Source organism: Convolutriloba macropyga, chromosome 8 (genome assembly GCF_964194025.1).
Source record: "Convolutriloba macropyga chromosome 8, txConMacr16.3, whole genome shotgun sequence".
Lineage (NCBI taxonomy): Eukaryota > Metazoa > Xenacoelomorpha > Acoela > Convolutidae > Convolutriloba > Convolutriloba macropyga.
Window position 1 is genome coordinate 6,792,988 of NC_134475.1, and position 24,152 is coordinate 6,817,139.

Here is a 24,152-nt window from a genome sequence, read left to right on the forward strand (position 1 = left end):
CTGAGTCAATTAGTTGTTCAATGATTCCCATACTGTTTTGATAGTGCCTCCTATCCATACAGATGTTATAACTACCCGAGATTTTGCTTTTGGGTCAATACCTCAAAAATTCTTACATAAAACAGGTGAAGGTCGGTAACGCTAATTTTTCTGACGTTTTTTATGTAAAAAGTAGTCTCATTTCTTTACTACTGAGTCTAGGCTATTCAAATTGATATAACAAGCGTGCGTTAGGCTAACGTTGGCCATGAATCAAGAAAATTTGCCAGAAGTGGTATATAACATCAAGTTTTGCGATTTCGTCAAATGTTTCTCAAAAAGCCAATCGTATTTAAAAAATGTAATAGGAGCTTCTGAGTCAATTAGTTGTTCAATGTTTCCCATAGTGTTTCGGTAGTGCCTCCTATCCATACAGATGTTATAACTACCCGTGATTTTTCTTTTGGGTCAATATTTCAAAAATTCTTACATAAAACAGGTGAAGGTCGGAAACGATAATTTTTCTAACGTTTTTTTTGTAAAAAGTTGTCTCATTTCTTTACTACTGAGTCTAGGCTATTCAAATTGATATAAGAAGCGTGCGTTAGGCTAACGTTGGCCATGAATTGAGAAAATTTGCCAGAAGTGGTATATAACATCAAGTTTTGCGATTTCGTCAAATGTTTCTCAAAAAGTCAATCTTATTTAAAAAATATAATAGGACCTTTTGTCTCAATGAGCTGTTCAATACTACCCATACTATTTTGGCGATGCCTCCTATCCATAAGGATGGTAAAACACCCAGAGATTTTTCTTCTGGGTCAAAGCTTAAATTTTGATACATAAAAAATTGTGTAGTTCGGAAACGCAGATTTTTCGACCGTTTTTTATGTAAAAATTGTTCTCATTTCTTTACTACTGGGCTTTGGTTGCTCAAATTGACATGACAATCGTTTGTTAGGCTAACGTTGGCTGTGAAATAAGAAAATTTCCCATAATTGATGTATAAGTCCAAGTTCTGCAATTTCGTCAAGAGTTTCTCAAAATGTCAATCTTATTCAAAAAATATAATAGGACCTTTTGTCTCAATGAGCTGTTCAATACTACCCATACTATTTTGGCGGTGCCTCCTATCCATAAGGATGGTAAAACACCCAGAGATTTTTCTTCTGGGTCAATGCTTAAAATTTGATACATAAAAAAGTGTGTAGTTCGGAAACGCAGAATTTTTGACCGTTTTTTATGTAAAAATTGCTCTCATTTCTTTACTACTGGGCTTTGGTTGATCAAATTGACATGACAATCGTGTGTTAGGCTAAGGTTGGCTATGGAATAAGAAAATTTCCCATAATTGATGTATAAGTTCAAGTTCTGCAATTTCGTCAAGAGTTTCTCAAAAAGTCAATTTTATTTAAAAAATGTAATGGGGTCTTCTGGGTCAATGAGCTGTTCAATACTACCCATACTATTTTGGCGGTGCCTCCTATCCATAAGGATGGTAAAACACCCAGAGATTTTTCTTCTGGGTCAATGCTTAAAATTTGATACATAAAAAAGTGTGTAGTTCGGAAACGCAGAATTTTTGACCGTTTTTTATGTAAAAATTGCTCTCATTTCTTTACTACTGGGCTTTGGTTGCTCAAATTGAAATGACAATCGTGTGTTAGGCTAACGTTGGCTATGGAATAAGAAAATTTCCCATAATTGATGTATAAGTTCAAGTTATGCAATTTCGTCAAGAGTTTCTCAAAAAGTCAATTTTATTTAAAAAATATAATGGGACCTTCTGGGTCAATTAGTTGTTCAATGTTACCCATACTGTTTTGGCAGTGCCTTCCATCCATAAGGATTGTAAGGCACCAGCTTTTTTTGTTTGGCGTCTTCGTTTAAGTTTTGGGGGCTAATTTTTTTTTTTTTTTTAAAAATCGATTTTTTGTTAAATGTCCATCCCCTTGTGCCCTTACAGGCACCTTCTCCCATGCGCTGTATTTTAATTGTGCGTTGTTTCTTTCTTCTATGATGTGCTATAATGTTCCTGGCTTATCCGGGATTTTAGATTTTAGCTATATGTCTTGGAAAAAAAGAGCCTCCATTTTTGCTTATTCTGCAAGAAAAACAGTCAAAACTGTTTTCCCTTGTAGTTTAAGAAGCTCATGAGGACTCACGAAAAAACCAAGACTCTTTAAATGCCTCCTTTCTGTTGTTATGGAGGATTAGTAACCATAGAACTTTCATATTATGGAAAAGTTGTAGTCATAGAACTTCCATTTATGAAAAAGTTTTAGTCATAGAACTTTCATTTATGGCAAAGTTATAATTTTACCAATCTTTTAAAACTTTTTTGAATTATGAAGTCAATGGTCCATAATATGAAAGTTCTATGATTAAAACTTTTGGCCAACCCGGGGGGTCATATATAAAAAATATTTCCCTGTTGTCATCGGACATTTTTTCCGGTGATTTTAGTAACAGTAAAAAATAGCAGTATCAGTAAATCAATTCAGTTCTCGACAAAAAATGCTAAACAACTTGTCTCATTAGTTCAAACGTTAACTTAAAATTTAGGCTCAAACGCGCCTTAGAATACATCATATTTCCCGTCGGTAGACTTGCAATTTGCCGACAGTCAATTGAATTTACATCCAGCTACAGTCCGCCACTGCAATTCTAATATTGTCAGCAGCAATTTGCAGGCACATACTTCTTAAAATGGATATTACGGTCTCACTGATATAGTCTCAGCTCCAGAAATCTATCGAATGTACATTTATTGCCATAGACAACACGCGCTGCATCCTTGAAGACAAGTTAATATTAAATAGGGTGTTATGAAGATCGTAATAATCCATTTAAAAATGCTTAACTGAATTGGATGAAGAAAATCCAATCCTAAGAATTATTTTATCATAATGTTAGTTAGCAAAAACTGAGACAAAGTGGTTGGTTGGAAAATTGTTCCACCAAAATAGGGTTTTAAAAAATAACACAAAAGCAGATGCAGTCCAAGCACTTCAATCAACCGAAAATCTGAAAAAATTTTGACCTTTTCTTGGTTTCAATTGGGAAAATGCATTTCACAACTGTCAGGAATTTGACATCAACTCAGACTACTTTTATCCAGAAAAATGCAAATATGCAAATACAGATGAAAGTGAACTACCTTTTCATAAACACTTAACACTCAAAAGCACGCATATGGCAGCAATTGCATGCAACTTCTCTATGATGCTTCCAGGTCTTGGGTGTGCTGTCCAAAATGCTAATTGACTAAAACGCTCTCAATTCTGATTACCTGTACTTAAATGCTCTTGATTGAATTTAAAAAATTATACTAATTCTGCACCCAAAAAAAACAAGCAAATATAGAACAATATTACATATACTTGTAATTGAATACCACGAAAATGTCAATTTCGCAGCACGAAGATCAAATTCAGTAAACAAGCATATAAGTACTCTATTTGCCCCAACATTAAATACTGGTCACCTCAATGTTAATAATTGTGATCGAAGGACAATATTTGACTATGTGGTTCTTGCCATTCTATCCATTGAATATCAGTATAAGTCTCTGTCTTCAAATTTTGATGAAATTGCAAAGCGAAACAAATATTGTCCAGATCAGACAAAACAAACCTAGACAAAATCAAACAATCAAGAATCAGCAGAGAACAAAGCTTTGACAGACTTATACAGTTATGCGTTTAGTTTTTACTGTACAAAAAATCTCGCTAAAAATCTTTTCGACAGCCTAGCTCCAAAAAAAGCTGGATTAAAAAGATAAAAGACTGCATCATTACTGAAAACGGGGGCAGTTGCAAGCAATTAACCCATAAATCTGCAGCTCTTGGAAGGACTTGATGGTCATTGGGTAATGACGGATATGGGCGGTCACGCATGGTGGTTTCACATGAACAGAAGATCCGATCAAAGTAGCCAAATGCAACCGATGTCAGTGTTGGTAACAATCTATATCCTATCAAACTTTTTTCGAAATGAGAATCACGTAGAACATGTAAAAGTACCACCTGAAGAAAATCAAACAGATTTTGGCGGTCTAATTATAACTAAATGCTTCAGGATTTTATTCCTGCATAGATAGATGAATTCTCTATCTAAAATTAGCTGAATTTTTTGATAGACCGAATGCAAGTAAGATAGAGAGGTTCTTGCAAAACTAAATTTCAATGCATGGTTTCCTCGGGTTACTAGTTTGCATCAAGCACGATGTCAAATCGGTTAAAAAACTTGACGTAACAGCGGTGCCAAAACACGATCACAGGTCAATGGGACCAGAGTAGAGGCTAATTCAAATCATAATTCGTCATGGAAGAAAGAGGCAGCTCAAACTGAATGTAATCTGAAAGCAACAATTATTTTCGCTACTTATCATTGTCTACGAACTGGAGGCCAACAGAACAAAACTAGACAGGAAGCAAACGAAAGACTGAAGGACGACACGGACAGCGATTGGCGTCTCATACATAATGCAAAGATTGGTTTACCTAGGCCCAGCAATGAATCTCCTCTCGGTTGAATTTGGTCAAAATGATGCCAAAATCAACAGATCTAAAAGAGGTCTAGGTGATCTGTACGTTGTTGTTTCTCCTTTATTTTCCGTTATTAAAACTGACGAGTATGCATCAGTCATCAGAGCCGGGCACAATTGAGATAAATATTTAAAACTGAGGTTCCGAAAAATCCTGTTGAGAGGTGAAAAGAAACACAGAGCTGGCTTAATATGCCAAAATTAGAGCTCTCCCTCTACCTGAAAATAAAATTGATGAGACCAATTTGCGAAAGATGCATGAAAAGTTTTGTGATGCAGGATGATCACAAAAAGTCGGAAAATAAAAAAAATGACAATTTGCCTTTCGTCACTTGCAAGACAGAATTTCAAAAAAACTACAAAATTAGAACTACTAGCACGGCCACGTACAGGAAAATCCCAACTAGCTTTGACAGCTCTGAAAAGTCCATACCCTCTAGTTAAACCAAAGAAAAACAGCAACACATACAGAAAATCACGAAAATCACACCACTGCATCATAAAGTCCGCTCACCTCAATGACAGATAGAAAATTAAATTCACAGGCACCTGTCCCCTAGTCCATCAATGCCCTTCATCTCATTTAAATTCCATACACTAAAAACGAAACAATTTAATAAAGCGACAAAAGAGATCAAAACAGAGTGTGGTTAGCAACATTCAAACAATGGAACAGCAAAACCCGATACACCCAGAAACAAGTGTTTGGATAGCATACTGTTCTCTAACCACCATCACCAAGCGCTTACATAAATTTCTCCGAACTAAGATGAAAGTCAGATGACGGCTAGCATCAAAAATAATAAAAATTTTAAATTGCCACACGAATTCTCTGAGAAATATCCATAAGAACTGACAATGTTTTAACACTCCAAAGTTGAGACAATTGGAATTCTTAAGATACCACTAAGAGACAGCCAACCGAGCAAGATTTTTGTTTGGTGGGTTGCGGACATCGACCCAATATTGGAAGAAATATCTCTAATAATCTCGACATTAGAATCACACAACAACCACTTCCAAAAACAAAGTAAATTGCGTCACAAATTAAGGCTCTACTAACTATCGAAATGGAAACAGCAAAAAAATTCCACAGTTGACCAGCAGGATTGGCAAATCTAAATCACATGCTGGAACTTTTACAAAAACTATACTGGTCAGTAAAAAAAGATTTCAAAGTTCTCCTTAATGTCCAACCTAAGGTAAAAAAAGAACAATGAAATTACTCGAGGAGACTCATATAGAAAATTTATGTAGCTGTTGGCATCAAAATTTCTTTTTCCGATTGTAGCAACAGTAAAATGTAACAGGCTCAGTCAATCAATTTGGTCCACTGTTTGAAACTGCTGTGCAATTTCAAACATTAAAGTAACTAAAAATGCCTGTTCATGACTCATTAATTCTAACGGTAACTTATAAATTATAAACACGCCTCAAGGTACAGCATATTTCTCGTATGCAGGTTTGAAATATTTCTACCGTCAATTGAATTTATATCGAGATGCAGTCCGCCATTGCAATTTTAATATTATCAGCAGCAATATGACTGAAATATTGCGGTCTCTCTGATATGCTCGAAGAGCACCAGAAAGATATTAATTGTACATTAATTGCATTTGACAGTACGTTCTGAGTCTTTAAAATCGATTTAATAGTGAAATGAAGCTCTAAAAAATCCGTTTCAAAATGCTTAACTGAATTGGATGAGGAAAATTCTAAGAATCAATTTTATATAATGTCAGTCGGGCAAATATGAGACAAAATGGTTGAGAGATTGTTTCACTCAAACAGGTATTAAACAAAATACAAATGGAAGAGATGCGAAACAAATACTTGAATAAACCACAAATCTGAAAACTTTCGACCGTTACTTGGCTAAGTTCATCGATTGGGAACTTCATTTCAAAGTTATCAAGAATCTGTCGCCAATTCAGACCATTTCTCTAAAACCAGCTAATGTTTTTTAGAAAGAGGAAAAAGAAGCACTTTTTCGAGTCGACAGACAAAATTTTGCCACGCTCAAAAACACTTTCAATTAGATGAGAAGAGTTATACTAATTGGCAACAATTGGAATTCTTAAGACACCACTAAGAGACAGCGAACCGAGCAAGATTTTTGTTTGTTGGTGGCGGACATCGACCCAATATTGGAAGAAATATCTTTAATAATCTGGACATTAGAATCACAGAACACCCACTTCCAAAAACAAAGTAAATTGCGTCACAAATCAAGGCACTTCTAACTATCGAAATGGAAACAGCAAAAAAAAATTCCACAGTTGACCAGCAGGATTGGCAAATCTAAATCAAATGCTGGAACTTTTACAAAAACTATACTGTTCAGTAAAAAAAGATGTCAAAGTTCTTAATGTCCAACCTAAGGTAAAAAAAAGAACATGGAAACTACTCGAGGAGACTCATATAGAAAATTTATGTAGCTGTTGGCATCAAAATTTCTTTTTCCGATTGTAGCAACAGTAAAATGTAACAGGCTCAGTCAATCAGTTTGGTCCACTACTTGATACTGCTGTGCAATTCCAAACATGAAAGTAACTAAAAATGCCTGTTCATGACTCATTAATTCAAACGGTAACTTATAATTTATAAACACGCCTCAAGGTACAGCATATTTCTCGTATGTAGGTTTGAAATATGCCTACCGTCAATTGAATTTTTATCGAGTTGCAGTCCGCCATTGCAATTTTAATATTGTCAGCAGCAATATGACTGAAATATTGCGGTCTCACTGATATGCTCGCAGAGCACCAGAAAGATATCAACTGTACATTAATCGAATTTGACAGTACGTTCTGCGTCCTTAAAATCGATTAAATAGTAAAATGTAAAATGAAGCTCTAAAAAATGCGTTTTAAAATGCTTAACTGAATTGGATGAGGAAAATTCTAAGAATTAATTTTACATAATGTCAGTCGGGCAAATATGAGACAAAATGGTTGGGAGATTGTTTCACTCAAACAGGTATTAAACGAAATACAAATGAAAGAGATGCGAAACAAACACTTCAATAAACCACAAATCTGAAAACTTTCGACCGTTACTTGGCTAAGTTCATCGATTGGGAACTTCATTTCAAAGTTATCAAGAATCTGTCGTCAATTCAGACCATTTCTCTAAAAACAGCAAATGTTTTTTAGACAGTGGAAAAAAAGCACTTTTTCAAGTAGACAGACAAAAATTTACAACGCTCAAAAACTCTTTCAATTAGATGAGAAGAGTTATACTAATTGGCAACCAAAAACAAGCAATTATAGAACTAAATTATATACATGTAATTGAACACCACTAAAATGTCAACTTTGCAGCACGAAAACCAAAATCAGTAAACAAGCTTTTTCCCAATATTAAATGCTAGTCACTTGAATATTAATATTTGTGATCGAAGGACAATACTTGAATATAACGTTCTTGCCATTTCTTACATTAAATATCAGTATAACTCTCAGTCTTCAAATTTCAATGAAATTGCAATGCGTTTCCTCTCAAGACTGATATTGTCCAGAAGTCAAAATCAAACAATCAACTCCATCATCGATAAATTTCAGTGATGAAGCTGGTTCCACAATTGCCCCGCCAATCACAACTAGGCCAATACCAGTCTCAGACGCACCAAACTCTGCAGAAAACACACCTCTGACAGACTTATACACTGATGAGTTTAACTTTCTACTGTCAAAAATTCTCGCTAAGAACCTTTTCGACAGCATAGTTCCGATCGATTGTGATCTTCCGAAATACGGAAAATGTCACTGAAGACGAGGACTGGTGCTTCTATGAATCCGCAGTTCTTGGAAGGACTTGACGGCAATTTGGTGATGAGGGATATGGCCTTTCACGCATGGTGGTTGCACATAAACAGAGAGGATCCAAAAAAGTCGCAAAATGCAACCGATGTCAAAATTGGTAACAATCTAAATCCTATCAAATCTTTTTCAAAATTGGAATCACTGGAAAATGTAAAAGCACCACCTGAAGAACAATCAAACCGGGCCGACCAAAGATTTTGGCCGACCAAAAATAACTAAAAAATCAGAATTGTTTTCTTGCATGTATAGATCAGTTTTCTATTTACAATTATCTGAATTTTTCGATAGAGCGAATGCAAGTAAGATACACAGATCCTTGCAAAACTAAATTTCAATGCATGCCATTCCTCGTGCGACTAGTTTGTATCAAGCACTATGTCAAGTCGGTCAAAAACTTCAAAACTTTTTTTAAAAACAATATTGACGTAACTGCGGCGAGACCAGAGTAGAGTCTGATTCAAATCATAAACCGCCATTTATGATTGAATAAAGCGGGAGCTCAAATTAAAAAAAAATCTACAAGCAACAAATATTTCCGTCAATTATCACCTATTAATTTGCAGACAAATTCCATTATTAGATCGACATTTGAAGAAAATTTGGCTGCAAAACAAGCGCACTTTTAAATTATATAGGTACAGTCTCAGATTGAAAAAAAATCTATTCTATAAACCATCCTTCAAAAAAACTGTTTAGAAATTGCGATTTAGAACTCGAGAGCGGGCCCATTATTTTTGGATAAAAAAGGGAAGAGTGGGATCACTTTGTCCACAAAGTCGAGGTCAGCAGGACCAAAGTCAGAAAACTAGATAGTAGGCAAATGAGAGACTAAGGAGGATAAATGACGTCTCATACTTAATGCTATGATTTGTTAACTTATCCCCAGGACTGAATCTTCTCTTGGTTGAATTTTGCCAAAATGATACCAAAAACAACAGATCTAAATGAGATATATATGATCTGCACGTTGTTTTGTCTCAGGTATTGTCCGTTATAAAAACTGACGAGTATGCATCAGTCATCAGAGCCGGGCACAAATGAGATAAATATTTAAAACTGGGGTTTAGAAAAATTCTGCTGGGAGGCGCAAAGAAACACAGAGCGACAATTTGCCTTTCGTCATTTGCAAATAAGATTTTCAAAAAGAGCTACAAAATTAAGACAACCAGCACGGCCATGCACAGGAAAATCCCAACTAGCTTCGACAGCTCTGAACAGTCCAACCCCTTTAGTTAGACCAAAGAAAATACAGCAACACATACCAAAAACCACAAAAACCCTATCACAGCACCGTAAAGTCCGCTCGCACGATCAGAGATAGAGATGCTACAATTAAATCCACAGGCGCCTGTCCCCCAGTCTATCAATGCCCTCTATCTCATGCAAACTCCAGAAACTAGAATTGAAACTATTCAAAAAAGCAACAAAAGAGAACCAAACAGAGTGCTGTTAGCGATATTCAAACAATGGAACAGCAAAACCCGCCAAGCCCTGAAACGGGTGTTAGGACAGCATATTGTCATTAATGTCCAACCTAAGGTAAAAAATAACACTGAAACTACTCGAGAAGAATCATATAGAAATTTTATTTAGCTGTTGCCATCGAAAATTCTTTTCCCGATTGTAGCAACAGTAAAATGTAATAGGCTCAGTCAAACGATTTGGTCCTCTACTCGATACTAATAAGCAATTTCATGCCTAAAAGTAACTATGAAATGCTTGTTCAAGACTCATTAACTCAACCGGTAACTTATAACTTCTAAACACGCCTCAATGTACAGCATATATCTCGTAGGTAGAGAAACACATAGAACATGTAAAAGTACCACCTGAAGAAAATCAAATATATTTTGGCGGTCTAAATATAACAAAAGGCTTCAGGATTTTATTTTACATGCATAGATGGATTCTCTATCTACGATTAGCTGAATTTTTTGATAGTGCGAATACAAGTAAGATAGTGAGGTTCTTGCAAAACTAAATTTCAATGCTTTTTTCCTTGTGCTAGTAGTTTGTATCAAGCCAAGCACGATGTCAAATCGGCCAAAAACATGACGTAACAGCGGCGCCCAAACACGATCACAGAACAATTGGACAAGAGTAGAGGCTAATTCAAATCATATTTCACCATGAAGAAAGAGGCAGCTCAAACTGAATTTAATCTGAAAGCAATAATTATTTCCGCGACTTATTATTAGCTACGAGTTTGCACCAGAAAACCATTAACACATTGCCATTTTACGCCCATTTGGCGGCAAATATGACACATCTTTAAGAAAAACAAAAGCCGTCCCAGTTTGAAAAATCCATCCTATAAGTCAGTTTTTAATAATAATTTAGAACTCGAGATTCTCAGAGCGGGCAATTTGTTTTGGGACAAAAATGGGAAGAAGAACATTGGTTTGTCTACGAACTGGAGGTCAACCGGACAAAATCTAGACAGGAGGCAAACGAGAGACTGAAGAACGATACGGACAGCGATTGGCGTCTCATACTTAATGCAAAGATTGGTTTACCTAGACCCAGGAATGAATCTCCTCTTGGTTGAGTTTGGTCAAAAGGATGCCAAAAACAACAGATCTGAAGGGGATCTAGATGATCTGTACGTTGTTCTTTCTCCTGTATTGTCCGTTTTAAAAACTGACGAGTATGCATCAGTCATCAAAGAGCTGGGCGCAAATGAGGTAACTATTTAAACCTGGGCTTTAGCAAAATTATGCAGGAAGGCCAAAACAAAGACAGAGCTTCCAGAATGCGCCAAACGCTGAGCAATAACTTCAACAGGACCAACATTTGGTGAAAACTTGATGCGAAAAAAGTATTAAAATAAATGTAATGCAGAATGATCATCAAAAGAAAAAGAGCCGACGAAAAAACGGTATATCATCGGTGCATTCAAATGTCTCAAGACCATTGCAAGTCAAGAAAGGCAACAAAATTAGTACCACCAGCACGGCAGGACACAATAACCACAACTAGCATTGACAGCTCAGAACAGTCCAGCGCCTCCAGTTAGACCAAAGAGAAAACAGCAACACATACCAAAAATCACATAACAGCATCGTAAAGTCCGCTCGCCCCGATCAGAGATTCAGATTCTCCAAATGCGTCCGCAGACACCTTTTCACCACGCTATCATTGCTCCTCATCTCATGCAACCTCTAGAAAGTAAAGACGACACAATTTAGGAAAGCGACAAAAGAGAAACAAACAGTGCTTAGCAACATTCAAGCAATCGAACTGCAAAACCCGACACCCCGGAAACAAATCTCAAGTTAGGATATCGTTCTCCGACTAAGCCATACCCAGCGCTTTATAAAATCTATCGGAACAAAGAGGAAAATGAGATGACGGTTAGCATTGCTTTGGGCTCCAACGGTTGCTAAAAAAATTCGATAGTACACAAACTTCGATATTTTAAAACAGTAATAGTTATTTCACATTTATCATGGTTTGTTTTGGCTCGAGGTAAATGTGGTCCTTTAGACCGTACGATTCTGATATTTTTAAAATTACCCTTCATTTAGTTCTGATTTTGTGTTAATTTTAATCGTTACTTTGATCTTCAGTTGTTACTTCTAGGTGCTCCATTTTTGATAACCCTTAACCCATTCGCTTTTAAATATGTTCATCAGCGGTTGTCCGAGTCATTGACAGTTGCGGAAAAATTAAAATTGAGTTTTACTTTAAATGATTTTTCCTAATTTGTTTACATATTTGTTCAGTTTGATTGTAAAGTAATTCTAATCAAACATTCTCTTCAAACATTCAATTTTAACTTAATATCACATGAATTCATATTTTAACTCAATTTTCAGTTGCTCGTCTTTAAACCTGGGATTCGTCCAGCGAAAATCCCTAGTATAATCTTAAATGCGAATTGCCTCGCGAATTCTTCATTCTAACATAGTTACTGAATCTTAGGAACAAATTCATACATTCATCCGCGCAATTTCTAAACTAAAATTTCTGCTAGGTTAAAAATTGCATTCGCGCCGCGATCGGAATTAGCATCAACGCAAATGACATTTTTTTTCATTGCTGTCTTTTTTCTTTTTGTTGATGTGAATCAGTTTACTGACCTACAGATGAAATAACTTTTTAGCGCTCAATGAATTATACGAAAAGCTGAAAATCTGATGCGCAAACCTGCTATGGGATGGGACTATCTTTTTCTGCCACTATTTCTCGCCAATGGTGCAACATCAATACTGGCAACGCAAGAGTGGCCGAGAAAGATAGTCTAATCAGCTGCAGTGTGGCATTAGTTATGTAACTGATTTAATCGCTCCGAAAGTTGATTTAAAACATTACCACACTGTTGTTATCGCCTTCTCAGAGTTTATATCGACACATCACTTTTGAGATTTATTCTGTTTCACCCCCCCCCCCCCCCCCCCCCCCGTGTTTTTTATGACCCCCAGTTACTATGTTTTCATCTAGCACGTTACTATGTAAGAAAATAGCACGTGCGCCTGGGGGTCATAAAAAATTTATGCTCACTAAGCTCGGGGGGGGGGGACAGAATAGATCCCACTTTTGTTTTTCATAGTAAAAGCGTACCAGCAAAAGTTTCCAATACGCGGGCCGAGGTGTCAGCGCTAAAAAAACGCAAAATATGTGAAATTGGCGTGATCTACGCTATGTGTTGAAAAGAAAATATCACCGTTTTTAGAGATAGGTCTAGATTTAGGCGTAAGATGAATTTAGCGTTTCTAAGATTATAGCTTACATCATTTTGAGAATAGTAATCTTGACATATATTTCAATGACCTTCAATAACTCAATTATCCCAAAATAGATTGACAATTTTGAATACAAATAACGTTAAATTATAACCCATACAGGGTTATCATCTAGGAGCGTGAGTTGTGATTTTTTAACTTCAACTTTCAACTATGATATCAACCAGAGAATTCTATTACTCGGTGGTCTTGAGTTCAACAAATTTAGTCCTTCTGGTTTGCTGGCAAAATCCAGTCTTCGAAGGCGAACGAGTAGCATATGTGATAGACAGCCCCCTCCCCGTGCTGGTTGTCATAATAGGTGCTGAGAGGCTGGCACATTGCGCCTTGTTTCAGGTACTGATTGTACATGTCCATAGTCACGGTCATCGCACCCAAACTACAATCGTGCTTAATAGCGTCACGCTCTCGTACCTAAGTAAAACAATTTACAATTGTATTCCCCGGGTCGAGGTCTGGCGGTGAATTTTCCTAAGAAATGCGGTGAAATAAATTTCACTGCATATTTTTTACATCTTTTTGCGATGAATGCGGCGAATCACGGTAAATTATTTATTTTCACCGCGTTCTCTGTATTCTTACTAAAACGACACTTCCATATAAGGGTTCGAATCTCTTATGTCTTGCATGTCTTCAACTTCTTATCCCACTACGCCAACTGCCACTTACTTCCATGATGTTTCTTGTGAATTTAAGTAAACGTTGGAAAACAAATGCGGTAAAATTTTGTAAGAAATACGGTGAATTTCGCGGTGAAATATTTTTTTCAACGCATTCACCGCAATCACCGCATTTCTTACAAAAATTCACAGCATTTACAAAATTTCACCCGAAAACCTCGACCCGGGTAACTTAAAATATAACAAAAATTATTGTTCCGACCCACTTGTGGGGGGAGGAACTATATACTCAAATTGGTTTTTTTTGTTCAGTCAATTTTGGCCAACCGATATATTCATCGTAGAGAAATGTGAGTGACATCATTAAAAAGCTCATCCAGCGTAGAATTCAAATTTGAAAAGATTTTTTGAATTTTATTTTTTTTCGAAGAGTTATCGAGGATTGAATTTTTGTGTGAACACGGGATATTTGGTTCAATTTTGTTCACTTTTACCGTAATTTTTGTTCGAATTAACATTTTTTCTACAAAAAATTTAATTCAAAATTAGATTTCACGCGACAAAATAAACCAATTTTTGGTTCCTAATAGACAATAGGCGATAAAAAGACCAGTTCTAGCCTCAGAGAGAAGTTTAATATCGAAAAAAAAATCGAATTCTATTTGGGAGCTCTTTTTTCGAAAACTTTGCATTTTTTTGTCTTTTTAAGTCACCTAGAGACTAGTAACTTTTAATATAAAGGTTCCGTTAATTACAAACCTTATTTACAATCAAATGAAGCCCAATGAACAAAAACTTCGTTTCCAAGGGATCGCTGATGTTTTGAAGTCGTATCTCAGTTTTCGTAATTTCAAATGAAATTTTGATTTTCTTTTTGAGGTTTTACTGAAGTTTTAGAATCCTATGGCATAAAGTCGTTGAAAAAGGTGCAAAAGATTTCGTAATGAGCATTAAGTGAACCTATCTAGTGCTGTGAGTGGAGAGCTAATGGCTGTTAAGACTTTGAAAACAAATTTCTGAAATTTTTTTGATATAGTAAATCATAAAGCTATTTTTGTGAACTGTAAGTTCCTCTCAGTAAAAACAGGACCCCCACCCCTCCCTACTGCAAGCAAAATTAATCTCTTTAGCGGTTTTAGCAAATAACTATTGGATATACGACTTCAATGCCACAAGATTTCAATTTTTTTAATTTTTGGACATTTCGTTTTTTTGGTTGCTTTTGAAATCTTATCACGTCATCCTAATATTGATTGCTACTATTGTTTTAGCGAAGACGTCCAACAGGTCATGTCAATGGAATACATCCTAGTTTTCGCATCGTGGCATAGCTGAGAGTATTCATTGACTTCTGCTGAATGGCTGTTACCTCTTAAAAATTAGTTTTTTGAAACTTTTTTTGAACATTATCAATCTTAAACTTTTTTCCGTGAACCGTAAGTCGGTCTCAGTAATGACAGAACCGCTATACTTTCTACTTCAACAACATTTTATCTAGTTAGCGGGTTTGTCTTCCAACTATTGGTTTTTTGACTTCGGTGCACGAGTTCTCATAATTTCTTTTTAATTTTTGGATATTTTTTTTAGTAATTTTGGATACTTTTGAAATCATATTACATTATCCTAATACTGACAGCTCCCATTGGCGTAGAGAAGGCGTTGAATGGATCGTAGAAAAAATTTTGTCAGAGAAAAAAGCTTACGGTTTCAATGGCTTCGACACTTTCTTCTCGCACTTTTCTACTGAATTATTGGATTTTGCCTTATTTGTTGTTGTTTTCATAGTCAATGACATGTTGTAATGTCTTATTGATATTTTTAATGACAAATATCTTTGTTGTCACATCATCAAGACATAATTTAGCGTATTAAATGCCTTCCGTTAAAAGCTATTGAATTTTATGACGTTGATACTATGGGTTTTCTCAAAACTTTCGTGGATTTGATATATTTTTCATTGGGAAACGACTTATTGTGATTAGTTATTGATAAATTATAAATGAAACCTATGATTGCTATTACATCGATGCAGAACTTAGCGTGTTTATTTACTTCCTTTGAAAACTATTGAATTTAATATCTTTGATAATAGGGGTTTTCTCAAAAACTTCGTGGTTTTAATATATTTGTTTTTTGTATTTGTTGTTTTTTTCAGGCATTTTGTAACAAAAAAACCATCACCCTGCTGTTAAAAACTAATTGAAAATAGAAGAGATTATACTGAAAAGTTTCTTCTCTGATGGCGTTGACACTTTTCTCGCTTAAAATTTTTGAGTTTGCTGTTTTTTGGCTTTTTTTTATATTAAGGTAGCCGTAAAATTCTGACCGGTCTCATAAAATTGTAATTGATGATTAAACGAAGGTTGTTACCCGAAAAAGTCAGTTTATAGCCAATAGTCTTAAAAATTATGATATAAATGTTCAAAGGTTTTTCAAACTTTTTAGTTTTTGTTGTTCTTTTCGTCAGCTTGTAACTTATTCTCGTCATTGAGAGGTCCCATCCAATTCCTTGAATTTCAAAAAACATGTCTACTGATAGTATGTCAAAACTGATGTTTTGTTTGTGGACAATATGCGTTTTCATTAAAAAAATGTGAGTGGTGTATTTGTGTTTCTTTTTCTCTTGTTTTAGCTTACTCAGATAATAACAGATCCAAATGATTTGCAAATGTGGCCCAAATGAACGAACTTATTTACTCTTTCAGTATAATTTGAGCTGAATTAGTATAAATGAAAACTGAAAAAAAATACCTGAAATTCAGATAACAGCTAATGATTTTAATATAATGGCTTCGAGAATTTGTGTTTTTGTTCGTACTTTTTGAGATTTTCTGCGTCTTTGTGTAAATTGTTCGTAATTTTTTGAGATTCTCTGCGTATTTTGTCCCTTCCTATGGCTTAGTCTAAGCAAAGACAGGTCCCATTTTTTTCATGAGTTTTTAGTAAATTTATCAAGATTTATTTCGTTATAAGCTAAAGATTTTTTAGACTTTGAAATTATTTGGTTTAAGAAACAATGATTGATCCTTGACTTTAACCTCATTTTTCTTCTCTATGTCGACTTTTTTTTTACCTAATCTCATTATGGAAAACATCCATCTGCTGTATAGTTAGGAAAAAGTAAATTTGTGTAGTTAAGGTTTTATCTGATTGCATTTTGACGTTGTTACTGGGTGCCTTTAAATTTATATATTGGGTTTCTGCCGTGAAATTTTTGTTTTTGCTTATTTCGCTGTTTGTTGTTTTTTTCTCGTAGTCTTTTATTTGGCAGATCTCGTGCGCGTTGTATGGAGGCATGGCATTATTTAATTCCATTAGTATTTAGGTTTTGTAACAATTTTTAAAACTCAAACATCTATTTTTGGTATTTCTCCATTTGGTTGACAGTTAAGCCAAACATGCAGATGAGCTCGGGTCGGAAAATCATGTGAGAACGCACTTTAACGAGCCGCCTTGTATTATATTTATGACAATATCTAAATTTATCTAAATAAGTTAATATGCTATACTAAGTTCTTATTGAAGTGATATAGTAGTTAAATTATAGTTATTTCGATCACAACGATATTATACGTTCAGTTAAAAATCTTATTGATTTTTTCGTCCGTTAACACAGTGGTACCACTGGCAAAACTGACCACCAATATCGAAAATTGCTCTATTGTAAATTAAGAACTTTAGACTCCTGTTTTGGACAGAAATTTTTGATGGCTTTACTCGGCCTTCGATCTAGTTTCAATCCATTAGTAACTTGATGCAACAACAAAGTGGGAGTCTAATATAAAGAGACATGTAATTATTGTCCAATAAAACAGGTTGGAGGAAAATTGCCTAATAATACTGTCCAATAGAATAACTATCCAAACTTATTGCAGATTATTTAAAATAGTTTCGATAGGCTTCCGTAGACTGCATTGAAAATGAGACCACCCAGGGAAGAAAACGATAAATTCCTAAGGTGTTATTCTCTAAAGTTAAAAGGCTATATTCAGAGACATTTTATGGCACAGAGGAGAATAGATATTTCTAAGAAAGGCGCATTATTAAAAATTTGATGTTTTAGAAAAAAAGATCAAATAGTCAAATTCTTGAGCATCAGAGCACCGTTTTTCTCAAGAGGATTCAGTGCTCGTTCGTAAATACTCACACTTTAAGAGAACACGTCACTTTGTCATTTTTTTGAGACAGTATAGTCCAACAAAACACAATTGACTTAAAAATATGACGCAAAAAAGCAACAAATCTCACGCACATAAATTCATTAGCTCAGCCAGCCGTTGAAATCACTGAAAATGAAGAATATGAAAATGGAAAATATCGTAGAAGGTTAAGTCTAGTTAGAAAACACAACCCGACAAGTCCTCAATTGTAACCCAGAGAGTTAAAAGTTTAGACCCGATTCTAAACAACATTAGAAAATATTAGAAGGAAAATTTCTGCTAGTTTACAGAGCATGAATCCGTACATACTGGAAAACATGCGTAAAAAGTAAAAAAATATATATTTTTTTCCATTTATATGAAAATCAGAAAAGTACAAGACATTAAGTATATTTCAAAATATCTTATATAACCGTTCCCGCTACGACTCTTTCGAAAGCACACATCTTTGCCGCACGTGAAAACAAATTTTCACAAGAAGCAAGTTTGTTCCTATACAAAATCACACTACACTTCATAAGTAGTTTAAGATATCACGCCACAATACTGCTCACTTTTTCTTTTTTAATACTTTTTTGAGTCTAAAATCACCAGTAAATATCCGATGTGACTTCCCACTGACAACCATGGAAAAATCTATGAAGAGATCCTAGAAAGCAACAGCACCCTAATACAATTCAAATCTTTTGGACTTCAAGACTACCCAGTTTTTCACCTCGACTTTCATGCCACTTTTTATGCCACGAAAAGTGGCTTAAAATGACCGAGCTCTACCCGAGTAGCTTATATGACTTTACCTCAACTATTGCGAACAGCAGGATTATAACTCGACCAAAATATTCAAGCTCAACTTTTACTGGGCACAAATTAGCCACGTTTAACTCTTTGTTTGAATCAAATGTTCTTCCCAACTACTTTTTGACCCAAAATAATGAGTTAGAAATATTGTATAGAGCTATTTTGCCTCCAAAATTTCAGGTCATTTTTTTCGCTCTGTATTGCTTAAGGTATACATACCATGAGATCAATAATAGCCCTCACTATCGCTTCGTGATATTTTTACCAAACCGGAAATGAAATTGGGCACAAAATAATGAAAAACAAAAATTGATACCATACCTCGATTGATACAGATCCAAGGTCAAGTGGGATCCTGAAGTACCTGCCGTACGTTCCCATGAATATCTTCTTGTCTCCATCGTTCATTTTCATCACTCCGCCATCTGGAGGGCAAAATGCCACATGATCCTTGGCCTGTTTGCCCTCTATTGTATGCTGGATGTACACGTCATCATCGCCTTCGATGGCATTGGCCATCCACTCACCCAAAACCTTCACCCCTTGCACAATCGTGCCAGCCAAGTCCAGTGCCTCAGCTATCGCTTCAGTTTCAGGGTTGTCAACATACCCCAGAGCCTTTCCAGTGTTTGACAAAATCACAGATGTGGTGTCGAGTAGGGCGTCTGCCAGGTCCTTGTTACAGCCACACGACGATCGTTGACAGTACAATCCTAGGACCCGAAACGTCGGCAGTTTCTGAGACACGAGGCGATAATTAAAACCATAACGCGAATCGTTTTCCGTGCTGACAAATTCGTACCATTTTTCGGAAATGTCACCCAGATCAAAATGGTCTACTTCAATATGCATAGTTCCCAAATCGTCATCTCTGTCCGGATGTTTCTGACTGTCCTGTTCCATCAACTTTATGGTCAAAGTGTCATCGTAATCCACTACGAAATCCAGATCCAGATATCTCAAGTCCGCGTCTCTGTTCATTTTGAACACGTCTCCGTGTCGCACATCTTCCGGAAGAGTCTGGCGGAAATTTCCATTGACCCAAATTTTGAAGTAAATCTCATCGTAACCCCGCCCGGGGGTTGGCTTGATGCACTCGAGACTATCGAACATCATGCATACTTTTCGAGGACTCATCTTAGACCGCTAGTTTTTAGGGGAATTTTTGAGGAGTTTAATATCAGACTGCTGTTGAGGACGCTCGGAACGATAAATAATCCGATCCTGATTTGATATTTTACAGCTTTTGGTTATCAGAGTTATCAATGAGTTTCATCGGGTATCGCTAATTGATAACGATTAAATAATGAAAGGTCCCACGTTAAAGGTAAATCTTGATCAGCTACAAGTATTATAAAAAGGCCGTATATGGCCGTTTGAAGTTTCAAAGTACCGCCAAGATTGTTTAACTAACTTGGTCATTTATCTTAACCAGATCTTGTTTGAGCTTCTCGAGATCCGAGTTTTCAACATAGAGGGAGACACTGCTACGGAAAGTTCTAAGTTAGCTTTAGGGTTATCAGACCACTGAATTAGAAGATAAGTCGGCGTGCACTTAAAGTTTGTTCTGAGTAATTTTGTCTTTCACTTTTATTGATAATCTCTCGTTATTTTTGTGGAAGAAATTTGATTACCCGAAAACCTATGAGTGATAAACAAACTTAAGTTGGCGCAACTTATATTGTGTTACTGATCAAGATAACGCCGGCAAAATATCTGTCTTGACTTAACCAATATATTTCGTTTCAACATTCAATTTCAAGGTCAAACGCGTCATATTCAAATTTTTAATGAACTAGTTCAAGTTTCGATGTTCCTTTTAAAACCAGATGCGAAAAAGTGAACAGTCGGTTTTTTTTGGTTCGTTATCTCAAAGGATCTTACAAGAATCCGACAGAACCTCATATAAAGATGGATTTTGTGATAAAAACTCGAGATACACTTTACATTATTCTGATTAGATTACCATTGATAATATATGATCTTACAAGATACCTTCCAAAAGAATATTGTCACCAACCGCAGCTTCCCGTCGGTAAAACTTTAGCACACCAGTCCATTAATACCCAATATTTGCTCCTAAAGACAACAACGAACCAATTTGGAAAACAAACAAAGAAAAATGAAACAGCTAAACATAGCCACACAAGACCCCAGAAATGACAGTTTCTCTTGATCAAACAGTCACCTGAAAATTCACCTAGAAATACACCCATAAAACCTAATTATTTCTGTAGAAAAATTCAATGCACCACATTGAATCAGAAAATGAAAAAAAAATAAGAAATGCAGCTCTAAATAAGAAATGCATGCTCCTAAAGACAATATTTGCTCCTAAAGATAACAACAAACCAATTTGGAAAACCAACAAAGAAAAATGAAACAGCTAAACATAGCCACACAAGACCCCAGAAATAACAGTTTCTCTTGATCAAACAGTCACCTGAAAATTCACCTAGAAATACACCCATAAAACCTAATTATTTCTGTAGAAAAATTCAATGCACCACATTGAATCAGAAAATGAAAAAAAATAAGAAATGCAGCTCTAAAACATAACAAAAAACAAAGCAATTTTAGGCAGCCAAACGTCGGTCAGCCATTAATTTTTGAAAGCTCAAGTTAAGTTCAGAAAAAACTGCAGAAATCTAAAGAGCAAGTTTTTAGCGAGAACAAGTAACGAAAAAATAGCAAGAGCTTTAACTAACACTAATCAATTCAAACGGTATTAACAACAATTAAAAATCGAACAGCCACCTTAACTACTTGAAATTTCAAAAGTTTGAAGAAGTGTAAAACGTGTTATATATCATACCAGGTACAAAAAATGTACAAATCTTTTATGAAAATTTGGGCAGCGTAAAAATGCATTTTTTACACAAGTATATCGATCTCTCGCGAAAAGACTGTGAAAAAGAATCATTTTTTTGTTCTCTGCACTTCAAATATTTTACACAGCGCTGAAAACAATAAACACAATACCAACTAGACTATTTCAGATCTGAGAAAAGGAATTAAGTAAGAATAAAACTTTCCGACTAATTCAAAATTTGAAAAATTGACACAATTTTTAACTTTACGGTGAAGATGGGAAACCAACAGACATCTTATCATTTCCATTTGTGACTTTCTGTACGTTATGCGTTAACAGTTAGTTTACAGATCACGTGCCATGGCATAGTAAATCATTATCTAGAAACAAGCAATATGAGCTCGAGGTGCTGAGTAGCAAATATTATGCACCCTCTAGGCATAAGGGCACAGAGGAAAATGATTCCAAACATCATATTTACAACCATATTAGTTGAACTCAACTTCCCATTTGCTTTAACAAAGGCAGTTTAAATGTATAGACTTGTGATTATTTTTCCTTATTTCAAAATGACTTTAGGTTTGGTGGTTGTTCATTGCTCCATCTTTCAAAAATGCTGTGGGCCTATAACAGAACTCTACAAGAAAACATATCAGCTGCGAGTGTCGAAAACAGAAAAAAATTCTGGCGATGATAAACATAACTCGTTTGATCACGTTTCGGTTAATTTTTTTTTGAAACTATATTACCAAATTTCGCAAGCATAGAGATGATCAAAGCCTTCGCAAACTGTTTTCTGAATCCGTAATCAGAACTCGGTCAGCAAAACTCAACATATCCAAAGAGAACGAACGAGAGAATCAAAACGGGAATCATGTACTTTTTAATAGTTCAAATCCGAAATTTGCTACTATCAAAGATTTGCTTATTTAGCTAAATTGTAATACCTCGCTAATGGTTATGCTACTGTTTTTTTTTGGAAGTTTACACTCAAAAACCGAATATGTGCAACGTAAGCCAAACATGGACGCAAATCAAAAATAAGAAACGCAGGGAAAAACAAAGACAGCGCTGATTTATCAAATAAAAACGCTCGCTAAGTTCTGAAAAATCATATATATTTCAAGTTTGTTCAAAACAGCAAACTCTCACTATATAACTTAGGCTATCATTTTACAATTAAATGTTTTAAGTAGTCCAACTTAAATTTTAGTGCAAGAAAGATGCTGAAAAAGTACAGAAACGAGATAAAATGAGGCAACCAATTGACACCAATTTTCGTCAGCAATAAGCCGAACAACTTCAAATAACACTGATGAAATGAAAAGTAAATTAAAATCTTAATTTCTACTCTGACTACCCCATATATGTTTAAAATTAGAGGAAGTGTAAAAACTGTGTTCAAATCTATTTCCAGGGAACATTTTTTCAGAGCGTTTGCCCTTGCTATGAAATAGATATGAAATTTTTGGAGCGGATCAACTTCATTTTGTCTGTCAGCTCAATAGAAAAAGAACTTGGTAACAACTTTAGGAATCCAAACCACGGTCAGCCATTTATTTTTGAAAACTCAAGTTTTGTTTATTATACCAGGTACAAAAAAGACATAAAAGTCACTATATTTTAACAGGAACAAATACTAAATTTTATAAAATAAAAAAAACTCCAATATATCTGGGCTGACGGTTACCGCTATTCATTAGAAAAACAAACAATTGAAGTAAACAAAATCAACTTCAAAAATGAATTGTTTTACGAAAAAACCAATTTTTATGAATATTTGCAGCGTAAAAATTCATTTTTTTTACACGAGTATATCGATCTCTCGCAAAAAAGACTGCGAAAAAGAATCATTTTTTGTTTTCTCTGCTCCTCAAATATTTTATACCGCGCTGAAACACAATAAACACAATACCAAGTAGACTATTTCAGATCTTAGAACAGGAATTAAGTAAAAATAAAAATTTCCGACTAATTCAAAATTTGAAAATTTAACACAATTTTTAAATTTACAGTGCAGGTGGGAAACCAACAGACATCTTATCATTTCCAATTGTGACTTTCTGTACGTTATGCGTCAACAGTTAGTTTACAGATCACGTGCCATGGCATAGTAAATCGTTATCTAGAAACAAGCAATATGAGCTTGAGGTGCTGAGTAGCAAATAATATGCACCCTCTAGGCATAAGAGCACAGAGGAAAATGATCCCAAACATCATATTTACAACCATATTAGTTGAACTCAACTTCCCATTTGCTCTAACAACGGCAGTTTAAATGTATAGACTTGTGATTATTTTTCCTTATTTCAAAATGACTTTAGGTTTGGTGGTTGTTCATTGCTCCATCTTTCAAAAATGCTGTGGGCCTATAACCGAACTCTACAAGAAAACATATCAGCTGCGAGTGTCGAAAACAGAAAAAAATTCTGGCGATGATAGAATTCAGAAATTAACCAAAAACATAACTCGTTTGATCACGTTTCGGTTAATTTTTTTTTGAAACTATATTACCAAATTTCGCAAGCATAGAGATGATCACAGACTTCGCAAAATTGTTTTATGAATCAGTAACCAGATCGCGGTCAAGAAAACTCGACATAAAGACAACTTCATATTAACAGAAATGATTTGAAAAGCATCTTAAAAAATCTAACTTCCACTT

At 35.2% G+C, this 24,152-nt stretch overlaps 1 protein-coding gene across 1 annotated transcript; it reads right to left on the bottom strand.

Moving 5' to 3' along the window:
* Nucleotides 1–13,100: 13,100 nt before the first annotated feature.
* On the bottom strand, nucleotides 13,101–20,386 carry LOC142344421 (uncharacterized). The gene is made up of 2 exons (XM_075396041.1): nucleotides 18,997–20,386; nucleotides 13,101–13,511 (listed from the first exon to the last, which is right to left on the bottom strand). The coding sequence occupies exons 1-2, from the start codon at nucleotides 19,810–19,812 to the stop codon at nucleotides 13,302–13,304; spliced, it is 1,026 nt and encodes a 341-aa protein (XP_075252156.1). The 5' UTR covers nucleotides 19,813–20,386; the 3' UTR covers nucleotides 13,101–13,301.
* Between the last annotated feature and the right edge of the window lie 3,766 nt (nucleotides 20,387–24,152).